We start from the raw sequence: 12,589 nt of genomic DNA, 5'->3' as shown, positions 1-12,589 counted from the left end.
AAACTCAGGTTTCTTATCTCATAGGAAGACCACCACAGAACTCAACACATCACCTTACTGATTTCTTGCAACATATAAAACATTTAGCAGGTATAATAGTGCCCTTTTTACAACAACATTTAAATTTAAAAAATTGAACTGTTTTTCAAAGGGCAAACACCAAAACTTTTGGGGTGCTGGATGCAAATAAGAATTGGATGATAAAATTCAGGATAGTTTCTATTAGGTTGTGTGTGCTTTATTTAAGATGCAATCTTGGCACTACCAAAATATTTACTCACACACAGAAGATACAGGTCTGTTGAAAAGTCTATTTTTTTCCTGCTTTAAAATTTATGGTTTTAGGGCCTCCTGGGTACCTCAGTTGGTTAAGTGTCTGACTCTCAATCTCAGCTCAGACCATGATTTTATTTTTTGTTTTGTTTCCCTTTTTAATTAAAATATAATTAACATACAGTGTTACATTAGTTTCAGGTGTACAATATAATAATCCAACAATTTGTACATTTCTTAGTGCTTTTCAGGATTAGTGTACTCTTAATTTCCTTTTTCTATTTCACCAATCCCCTCCCTCACTTTCCTTCTGGCAAACACCTGTTTGTTTTCTGTACTTAAGAGTCTTTTTTTTTTAGTCTCCTTTTTTTTCTTATTTGTTTTGTTTCTTAAATTCCACATATGAGTGAAATCATATGACATTAGACTTGTTTCACTCAACATTATTCTCTCTAGGTCCATCCATGGTGTTGCAAATGGCAAGATACCATTCTTTTTTTATGGTGGAGAACTTGAATAGATATTTTTCCAAAGATGACATACAGATAGCCAGCAGACACATGTGAAAAATGGTCAAACATCACTCATCATCAGGGAAATGCAAATCAAATCTACAATGACATATCACCTTCAACTGACATAATAGCTAAAATAAAAAAAGATAAGAAATAACAAGTGTTGACGAGAATGTGGAGAAAGTGGAACCCTCATGCATCACCGGTGGGAATGCAAACTGGGGCAGCCACTGTGGAAAACATTATGAAGTTTCCTCAAAAAGTTAAAAATAGAAATAGCATATGATCCAGTAATTGCACTACTGAGTATTTACCCAAAGAAAACAGAGATACTTTTTCCCCATTAAATCCAGTCTAGTTAACATGCAGGATTACATTAGTTTCAGGTGTACAATGTAGTGACTTAGCAATTCCATACATCATCAGTACTCATCAAAACAAGTGCAAAAAAAGAAAAGGCAAAAAATACTAATTCAAAAAGATATGTCCACCCCTATATTTAATGCAGCACTTTTTTTTTTACAATAGTCAAGGATGGAAATAGCCCAAGTGTCTATCAGTAGATGAGTGGATAAGGAAGATGTGGTATAGATATGTATGAACATATATACACGCCATGAAATATTACTCAGCCATTAAAAAGTGTATGGTCCTAGATTTAGGAGGCAGAATAGATCAAAAAAATACATGGATGTGTAAAAGTTCAGGTAATTCTATGATTGATGGATGAATTAATCTAATCAATACAAACCGCATTCTGCACTTAAGTGAAATAATATGTTGTTTGTCTTTCTCTGACTGACTTATTTCATGTAGCATTATACCCTCCACGTCCATCCATGTTGTTGTGAATGGCAATATTTCAATCTAAAAACCCAAAGGAACAAATGATTCCAGAAAAAAGAGTTATAAATACAGAGAACAAACTGATGGTTGCCAGAAGGGCTGGTAGGGGGATGGTGAAAGAGAAGGGGATTAAGATAAAAAAATAAATATGTCACAGAGATGAAAAGTACAGCAAAGGGAATAGAGTCAATAATATTGTAATAACATTGTATTGTGGCAGATGGTGACTACACTTAGCATGGTAAGCATTTAATAATGTATATGATTGTGAATCACTATGTTGCACACCTGAAACTAATATCACATGTCAACTATGGTTTAAAAAAAACATTCCAGAGTTTTGGTCACTTGTATTTTTCTTGCCTTTTATCTTTCCTCTCAGTTAAAAATAAACAGAGTTGCTCATTAATGCCTGAATAACCACATTATTTACCCTCATAGGGCAGTTATGATCTAAAAGCTTAGTGAGGAATGACCATGGCACTGTGGTTTGATTTATTGATGGCGGTCCCACTATGTTGTGAGAAATTGTAGACCTGTTGCTCATCCTTTCTCCCAGAATGGTGTGATATCTCTGTGTACCTGCTGAAAGAGAAGTGTTTGTTGTTTAAAGTTAGAAAAGTAGTTAGGGAAAAGTATTCACTTCTTCCTAAGCAGAAGGCAGACCCTTGGGATCTCATTATTGAGCTGACTGAGTACAGGGGCTGACAGTGAGGAGCTCATTTTCTCTTGGTCCCCATGGACTCTATCATACTCAGAAGAAAGACCTGGGGAGGTGTTTTGTCCCCATGCTCCGTATAGCTATTGGAGTTTCCAATATTTCATTTCTGTTCACACAGTGATGTAATCTCTGGGGTCATCTACTTCAGGGAAGAGACAATTAAGGACTATTTATTGTTGAAGGCTAAGTGAGTAGGTCATCATCCTGCTTGAGTCTTGCCTCTTGTGGACCCTGCCCTGAGCAGTGGGGCCACTGGGCTATCTCCTCAATGCTGCTGCCACCTCAGTCCTCAGACGTTGTAGGTAATCAGCATCATTCACTTCCCCAGCGCTGGAACAATCCTAACATTTGAATGGAAGCATAAAAAGACCCCAGATAGCTGAAGCAGCCCTCAAAAAAGCAAAGCAAAGCTGGGGGCCTCACAATTCCAGACTCCAAGTTACCTTATAAAGCTGTAGTGATCAAAGCAGTATGAATATATGGGAAAGTGGGGTGGGGTGGGGTGGGGAAGAAAAGTAAACACCCTATAGAGGCTTGCTTTTTTAAAAAAATTAGTTAACATAAAGTGCAATATTAGCTTCAGGAGTAGAATTCGGTGATTCATCACTTACATACAACAAACACCCAGTGCTCATCACAACAAATACCCTTCTTAATACCCATCACTCATCTAGCCCATCTCCCACCCACCTCCTTCCATCAACCCTCAGTTTGTTCTCTATCATTAAGAGTCTCTTGTGGTTTGTTTCCCTCTCTTCTCTTCCCACCTTCCCATATAGTCATCTGTTTTGTTTCTCAAATTCCATAGATGAGTGAAATCATGTGGTATTTGTCTTTCTCTGATAGACTGACTTTACTTCTCATAATACATACTAACTCCATCCACGTCATTGAAAATACCAAGATTTAATTCCTTTTGATGGCTGAGGAATGTGTGTACACACACACACACACACACATACACACACACACACACACACACACTCACACCACATCTTATTTATCCATTCATCTGGGGATAGACATATGTGCTGTCTCCATAGTTTGGCTATTGTTGATAATGCTGTCATAACCACTGGGGTTCATGTCCCTTTCAAATCAGTATTTTTGTATCCTTTGGTAATTACCTAGTTGTGCAATTTCTAGATTGTAGGGCAGTTTTATTTTTAGTGTACTGAGGAATCTCCATACCATTTTCCAGAGTGGCTGCACCAGTTTGCATTCCCACCAACAGTGCACGAGGGTTCCCCTTTCTCCACATCCTCACCAATACCTGTTGTCTCTTGTGTTAATTTTAGCCATTCTTACAGGTGTGAGGTGGTGTCTTATTGTGGTTTTGATTTGTATTTCCCTGATGATGAGTGATGTTGAACATTTTTTCATGTGTCTGTTAGCCATCTGGATGTCTTCTTTGAAAAAGTGTCTATTCATGTCTTCTGCCCATTGCTTTACTGGATTATTTGTTTTTTGGGTGTATTGTGTTGATAAGTACTTTATAGATTTTGGATACTAACCCTTTATCTGACATGTCACTTGCAAATATCTTCTCCCATTCTGTAGACTGCCTTTTAGTTTTGTTGATTGTTTCCTTCATTGTGGAGAAGCTATTTATGTTGATGATGTCTCAATAATTCACTTTTGCTTTTATTTCCTTGCCTCTGGAGATGTGTCTTGTATGAAGTTTGTATGGCCGAAGCCAAAGAGGTTGCTATTCATTTTCTCCTATAGAATTTTGAAGATTTCTGCCCACATTTAGGCCTTTCATTCATTTTGAATTTATTTTTGTGTGGGGTGAAAGAAAGTGGTCTAGAAAGTCCCTGTCCTATTTTCCCAGCACCATTTGCTGAAGAGAATGTCTTTTTTCCTTTGGATACTCTTTCCTGCTTTGTTGAAGATTAGTTGGCTATACATTTGTGCATCCACTTCTGGGCTCTCTATTCTGTTCCATTGATCCCTGTGTCTGTTTTTGTGCCAGTAGTATACTGTCCTCATGATTACAGCTTTGTAATAGAGCTTGAAGTCATAATTGTGATGCCTCCACCTTTCTTTTCTTTTTCAGCATTACTTTGGCTATTCAGGGTCCTTTGTGGTTACACACAAATTTTTGATTTGTTCTAGCTCTGAGAAGAATATTGGTTTATTTTGATTGGGATTGCATTGAATGTGTAGGTTGTTTTGGGTAGTATCCACAGTTTAACAACATTTCTTCAAATCCATGAGCATGGAATGTTGTTCCATTTCTTTCTGTCTTCTTCAATTTCTTTCATAGGCTTTCCATAGTTTTAAGAGCACAGATCTTTGATCTCTTTGGTTAGATTTATTCATAGGCATCTTATGGTTTTTGGTGCAATTATAAATGGGATTGATTCCTTGATTTCTATTTGGCTGCTTTATTATTGGTGTATAGAAATCAACTGATTTCTCTATTTTATATCCTGTGACTTTGCTGAATTTATGTATCAGATCTTGCCATTTTTTGGTGTAGGCTTTTGAGTTTTCCATGTAGGGTATCATGTCATCTGTGAAGAGTGCAAATTTGCCTTCTTCCTTGCCAATTTGGATTCATTTTGTTTCCTTTTGATGTCTCATTGCTGAGACTAGGACTTCCAGTACTGTGTTGAACAACAGTGGTGAGAGAGGACATCCCTGTCATGTTCCTGATCTTATGGGGAAAGCTCTCAGTTTTTTACCATTGAGGATAATATTAGCTGTGGGTCTTTCATATATGGCCTTCAAGATGTTGAGGTATGTTCCTTCTATCCCTAACTTCTTGAGTTTTTAATCAAGAAAGGATGCTGTATTTTGGCAAATGCTTTTTCTGCATTTTTGGAGAATTATATGGTTTTTATCCTTTCTTTTATTAATTTGATGCATTATGTTGATTAATCTGTGAATATTGAACCAGGCTTGCAACACAGGAATAATTCCCACTTGTTCGTGGTCAGTGGTTCTTTTAATGCACTGTTGAATTTGAATTGCTGGTACATGCTTAGAATTTTTCACCCAGATTCATAAGGGGTATTGGCCTGTAATTCATTTTAGTGGGGTCATTATCTGCCACTCACTTCTAGTTTTTCAAGTGTCTGTTGAGAAATTTCCAGCTAGCCTTCTGGGTTTTCCCTTATAATTTGAGTTCTTTTATCTTGCTGATTTTAAGATTTTTCTTTTATCACTATATTTTGCAAATTTAATTAGAATATATCTTGGTATTGGTGTGCTTTTGTTGATTTTGATGGGAGTTCTCTGTGCCTCCTGGATTTGGATGTCTGTTTCCTTCCACAGATTAGGGAAGTTTTCAGCTCTTATTTCTTAAACTACACTTTCTGCCCCCTTTTCTCTCTCTTCTTCTGGGACTCCTATAATACAAATGTCATTACATTTGATGAAATCACTGAGTTCTCTAGGTCTATTCTCGTGTTCCATAATTCTTTCTCACTTTTGTTCAGCTTCACTCTTTTTCCATTATTTTCTATTGTCACTTATTTATTACTTTGCTTCTTCCAGGATGCTATTCATTTCATCAAACCTGTTTCCCATCTCATTTATTGCATTCTTCTTCTCTGATTGATTCTTTTTTTAACTCTTTTATCTATGTGGTAAGGGTCTTCCTGATGCCTTCCATTCTTTCCTCAATCCCAGTGACTATTCTTATGATTGTTGCTTTAAATTCTCTATCAGGCATGTTACTTATACCTGTCTCACTTAGATCACTGGCTGTGACCTTATTTTGTTATTTCATTTGGGATGAATTCCTCTATCTTGACATTTTGTCTAAGTCCCTGCCTCCTTCTCTGTGTTAGAAAAATCATTATGTCTCCTGCTACTGGAAGTAATGTCCTTATAAAGAAGAGGTTGTGTAGAAGCCCAGGGCCTGGGGCTTTATTTAGATAAGTGTCTTCAGTATGTGCTGTGTGTGCTCTGCTGTTGTGTTTTGGCTGCTCTAACCTTCAGGCCAGTCATCTGCAGAGGCTCTCCTTGCCTCCCATGGGCACCGTTTGATCCCTGGCATGAATGTGGTGAGTTTAACTAGGTGGGATCTGGTATGCTTATGAAATGAGACTTGACACCAGCTCCATGAGAAGTGAGGCCCTGCAAAACTCTCTGGTCAAGAGATGTGGTGGCTCATGCTGGACCTCTGAGGGAGGGGCCTGCCACACTGGGGCTGAGGCAAGCTTGCTTGAGAAGGACCATCTTGCCAAAGCACAGAGGCATGGGACTTGGTGAGGCAAGTTAGGCAGCCAGCGCCCATGTGGTGCTGTTTCCCATAGGTGGCTCTGTGTCTATGCTGAAGGATGGGGCAACGGAAATGCTGGCCAGTTTCTTAGTTCCTAGAGAGGCATCTACCTGAATGCTTATAGAAGTACTGATTATCTTATAGGGGCTCAATATATTTTAGGGATTTATTCTAATTTAACATAATGGTCTGAGTATATACACTTCTTTCAGGGAAATAAGAGGGAGATTAATTATTTAAAATATTGGTGTATTTTGCAGGACTGATCCAGAAGAAACTTAAGCAAAGGAAAAAAAGAACTAGAGATACACATAAAAACCAACAATTATAGGTATAAAATGTAATGTTTTCCTAAGAGTCCATTGCTCGTCTGTTTTTGATATATTTATTATTGAAGTTAGCAAATGACTTAATATTTCTCCTAACGTTATTCAAGATTCTTGTGAAGAGTAAGAACAAACTTTCCAGATATAAGTGTATTGAGTGAGGTGGCTAGACTGTGTACATCAGGCCCATAGAACTTATATCCTCTGTGTGGACCTTTTTGTTGGCTTGTGAACTGTTTCTGGAGGCACCTATGAAAGAGATTTGTGTAGATGAAAGGACATTGACAGCATCCTACCTCACATTATGTTTTATGTGAGGCATTTCTGTGTTATTCTGAGTGGGAAGGTAAAAATTATCCAGTGATTCCTCCTCTTTACATTTTGAGAATTATGAAGTGACAGAGAAGAAAATATTATATATGTGATTGATTGCAATGATTAAATAATGGGGTCTTTTAGAGAAAGGTATCAGATCACAGAAAATATCAAAGTTCAATTAAAAACTCATCCAATTTTCCCATAAAAAGCTAACTACTGTATTATGATAAATGGAAATAAAAAGATTTATTCATTTTATGAGAGTCCACTACAGAAAAATGTACAAATCTACATTTCTCAAACTTTACATAAATTCCATGATTCTATAGATAGAGCTAAGTCAAATCCTAACTAAACTCATAAGAGTCATATTCTTTATCCATTGAGACTGAGACAGTCATGGAATAAATGTTTCATGAATGAATAAGTAATGAATAAGACTGTTTTATTACCTTTTAAGCCCTTTAAGTTGTTTCTACTCACTTTCTTGTGAGAAATAACTTCAATAACAAAGACCAATTTAGTCAGGATATTGATAAATGTTTGTATGGCATCTCAAGAGATTTGATGTACAAAATCATTATTTGTACGTTACAATGTTATATGCTCCCCACAAAGTAAGTGAAGCCACTCATTCAAGTCTATATTTCTGAGGATGAAAGCACTAGCATAGAAAATACAAAACCAGATAAACAAAACAGTTCTTATGGGTCTTTAGCATAAATCATATACATTCAAGTTTATATTTAGAGCCTCTTTGTGTTATATTACAAACAAAATAAAAATTCCTGTTTTCCCTCAAGATATGCAAATGGTTAGAGTCATAAAAGAGCTAAGTAGGATGGGTATAGTATTGTTTGCATCCACAGAATATTCATATGCACCAACTGTTCTATTAATTGTCTCTATGATCTAGGAATCACTTGCCTCAGTAGAAATTGAAGACAGATTCCCACCAACAGTGCATGAGGGTTCGTTTTTCTCCATATCCTTACCGACACTTGCTATTTTTTGCATTTTTGATTTTACTTATTCTGACAGATGTAAGGTAATCTCATATTGTGGTTTTAATTTGCATTTCTCTGATGCTTAGTGATGTTGAGCATATTTTCATGTGTGTTGGCTATCTATCTGTCTTCTTTGGAAAAAGGTATATTAGGGTACTCTGCCTATTTTTAAATCAGATTTTTTTGGTGTTGAGTTGTATAAGTTATTTATACATTTTGAATATATCATTTAGATATATCTTCTCCCATTCGGTAGTTTGCCCTCTTGTGTTGTTTATTGTTTACTTTGCTGTGCAAACTCTTTTAGTTTTGTTGTAGTCTCAATAGTTTAATGCTGCTTTTGTTTCTCTGGTCAGAGGAGACATATTTCAGAAAGTGTTTCTGTGGCTGATGTCAAAGGAATTGCTATCCTCATGCACTGTTGGTGGGAATGCAAATTGGTACAGCCACTGTGGAAAACACTATGGAGTTTCCTTGAAAAACTAAAAATAGAAGTACCATATGATCCATTAATTCCACTAAAACACTAATTTGAAAAGATATGTGCACCCCTGTTTACTGCAGCATTATTAATAATAGTCACTATATGGAAGCAACCCAAGTGCCCATCAATAGATGAATGGATACAGAAGATAGAAGAAACAGAATAGAATATTTATCAGCCATAAGAAGAACAAAATCTTGCCACTTGCAATAACGTGGTTGGAGCTAGGGCATGTAATGCTAAGTGAAATAAGTCAGAGAAAGACAAATACCATATGATTTCACTCATATGTTGAATTTAGGCATCAAAGCAAATGAACAAACAAATAAAAGAAAGAGATTAAAAAAACAGACTCTTAAATATAGGGAATTAGTAATTTCTAGAGGGGAGGTGAGTGAGGAGATGGGTGAAATAGATAAAGGGGATTAAAAAAATTATACGTGATGAGCACTGATAAATGTATAGAATTGTTGAGTCATATTGTACATCTGAAACTAAACTATATAACACTGTGTGTTATTTCACTTGAATAAAACAAATAAAGACAATTAGAAAATGGTTTTCATTCTTATCCAGGGTAATACTTTTCTTTGACTTTCCATTCCTCTTCGATTTTGTAGATTCACGGTCAATCTCACCAGCTTCCTCAATGCATTCTTCATGTCCTTGTTCCGCAGGGTATAAATAAGAGGGTTAAGACTTGGAGTGACAATCGTGTAAAAGAGGGTGAGGAACTTTCCCTGGTCTTTGGAGGCACTGTTACCTGGTTGCAGGTACATGTAGATAATAGTTCCATAGAAGATGGACACGACAGTGAGATGAGATCCACAGGTATTAATTGCTTTTTGTTGGCCTTCTTTTGACTTTATTCTCAGCACAGCTTTGGCGATGTAGCCATAGGATATAAGAATAAGGCCGAGTGGTGTAAGGACAAAGACAAAGCCTAAAGCAAAAACAGACATTTCAACTGTTGTGGTGTCTATACATGCTATCTTGACCATAGCTGGCAACTCACACAAGAAATGGTCCAGAAGGTTGTTTCCACATTGAGGCAAATTGAGGGTGAGTGTACATAATAATACAGAATTGGCCAAACTAATGCTCCAGACTGTGATTATCATCTTGAGACAGAGATGTGGGTTCATGATTACCAAATAATGCAGGGGCTTACAAATAGCTGTGAAACGATCATAGGACATAACAGCGAGGAGGAGACACTCAGTGGAACCCAACCACATATAAACGTAGAGTTGAGTGACACAGCCCACATAGCTGATGGTCTTGTCAGGTCCCCACAAGTTAACAAGCATCTGAGGGATGATGCTGGTTGTGAAACATAGATCCAGGAAAGATAGGTTCCTGAGGAAAAAATACATCGGTGTGTGGAGATGGGAATCCAGGAGAGATGCAAGGATGATGGCTGTGTTACCCACCCATGTAACGCAGTAGAAGAGAGTGACAACTCCTGATAGGACCATCTCCAGTTTGGGATGGTCCGAGAAGCCGAGCAGAATAAAACCGTGCAGAGAAGTGTGATTGTTTTGGCCCATAGTCCTTCAGTGTCCAAATCGTAGAATGAGAAAAGCAGAAGGAGGGAAAGGAGGATGGGAATGATGATGTGGAACAGGAGGAGGAATAAGGAAGAAGAAGGAGAAGGAGAAATTGATCAGTAGAGACCACATAATTTAACTAAATACAGAACTAAAAAAAGAGAAAGAATTTGTTAATTATTAAAAAAATAATGGGTCAAGGTAAATATTATAGCCAAGTAATCTGGTATTTGTTGTAGATACTTTTATGGTGTTGGGTTTAATATTATATTTTTATCTAGGTGACCTTGGAGAGTTTGGTGAAATTTGTCACATGTAAATTTGCAAGTGTGAAAAGGGTCTGGTTCTAAAGTGATGTGACCCTCTGATTCTCTACCCATCTAGTTTGCTTGATATAATGAACACATTATTTTTTTGGTCAGGAAATTTGCCTATAAAATGTAATTATTTTGCTAATGTCAGAATGAGGAAAAGAGTGTTCCTCTTCTTTCATATCTTAGTGAGTAGTACCGTTGGTGTAGTGATTTCTCACGTAGGAGACATGGCCTTTTATCTTTGGCACCTTTATGTCTCTCATCCCAATACTTAACTTATCACTGAAATGGTAAATTTTAATGCAAGTTGTATTTTAACTATCATCTGCTAAATTTCTCAAATTCCACATATGGGTGAAATCATATAGTATCTGTCTTCCTCTGACCAATTTTACTTAGTATAATACCCTCCAGCTCCATCTACATTCCTGCAAATGGCAAGATTTAATTCTTTTTGATTGCCGAGTAATATTTCAATGTGTATATATATATATATATATATATACAACATCTTTTTATTTTCTTTCTCAAGTTAGTTAATATACAGTGTAGTTTTGGCTTCAGGAGAAGAATCCACTGATTCGTCCCTTATGTATAACACCCAGTGCTCATGACAACAAGTGCCCTCCTTAATGTCCATCACTCATTTTCCCCAACCCCGCCCCCTCATCCCCATCCACCCTCAGTTTATTCTCTGTATTTAAGAGTCTCTTATGTTTTGCCTCCCTCTCATTTTTATCTTATTTTCCTTCCCTTCCCCTATGATCATGTTAAATTTCTCAAATTCTACGTATGAGTGAAATCATATGGTATCTGTCTTTCTCTGACTGACTTATTTTGCTTAGCAAAATACACTGTAGTTCCATTCACATTGTTGGAAATGACAAGATTTCATTCTTTCCGATGGCTGTCCATCAGTTAATGGAAACTTGGGCTCTTTCAATACTTTGGTTATTGTTGATATTGCTGCTATAAACATTGGGGTGCATATGCCCTTATGAATCAGCACTCCTGATCCTTTGGATAAATACCTAGTAGTGGGATTGCTGAGTCATAGGGTATTTCTATTTTTAATGTTTTGGGGAACCTCCATACTGTTTTCCAGAGTGGCTGTACCAGTTTGCATTCCCACCAGTAGTACACTAGGATTCCTCTTTCTCTGCATCCTTGTCAACATCTGTTGTTTCCTGAGTTGTTGATGTTAGCTATTCTGACAGTTGCAAAGTGGTATCTCATTGTGGTTTTGCTTTTGTTTCCCTTGCCTCTGAGACTTGTCAAGAAGTTGCTGTGGCTGAGCTCAAAGAGGTTGTTGCCTCTTTTCTCCTCTAGGGTTTTCATGGTTTCCTGTCTCACATTTAGGTTTTTATCCATTTTGCATTTATTTTTGTGTGTGGTGTAAGAAAATGGTCCAATTTCATTCTTCTGCATGTCACAGTCCAGTTCTCCCAGCACCATTTGCATAAATTTTCATAATTGTGTATTTTTTTTGTTTTTTAATGTTTTTATAGAAATTCCAGTTAGTTACCATACAGTGTAATATTAGTTTCAGGTGTACAATATCGTGTTTTAACTATTCCGTATATTATTCCATGATCATCAAGGTAAGTGTACTCTTAATCCTTATCACCTGCGTAATTACCCCCCATGCACCTCCCCTTTAGTAACCATCAGTTTCTTCTCTATAGTTAAGAATCTGTTTCTTGGTTTCCCTCTCTCTCACTCTTTTTTTTTTTACTATTCTCCTTTGTTTTATTTCTTAAATTCCACAAATGAGTAAATTTATGTGGTATTTGTCTTTCTCTGACTGATTTATTTTGGTTAGCATAATACTCTATAGATCCAACTACTTCATTGAAGAGGGCAAGATTTAATTCTTTGTCATGGCCAAATAATATTCCATTGTATATATACACTACATTGATGGACATTTCCCACAGAATTTTGATTTGCATTTTCCCAATGATACTTCATCCTTAAGTGTGGATGTTAAGGATAAAGCAA

General features: G+C 36.7%; 1 protein-coding gene across 1 annotated transcript; it reads right to left on the bottom strand.

Moving 5' to 3' along the window:
* Nucleotides 1-9,268: 9,268 nt before the first annotated feature.
* LOC125939323 (olfactory receptor 2W1-like) lies at nucleotides 9,269-10,274 on the bottom strand. Its single transcript, XM_049654751.1, has one exon. The coding sequence runs from the start codon at nucleotides 10,272-10,274 to the stop codon at nucleotides 9,273-9,275; it is 1,002 nt and encodes a 333-aa protein (XP_049510708.1). The 3' UTR covers nucleotides 9,269-9,272.
* Nucleotides 10,275-12,589: the final 2,315 nt, after the last annotated feature.

Source organism: Panthera uncia, assembly GCF_023721935.1.
Source record: "Panthera uncia isolate 11264 chromosome B2 unlocalized genomic scaffold, Puncia_PCG_1.0 HiC_scaffold_25, whole genome shotgun sequence".
Lineage (NCBI taxonomy): Eukaryota > Metazoa > Chordata > Mammalia > Carnivora > Felidae > Panthera > Panthera uncia.
Note: the sequence above shows the minus strand (reverse complement) of the source record. Positions and strands in the feature narration are given on the sequence as shown.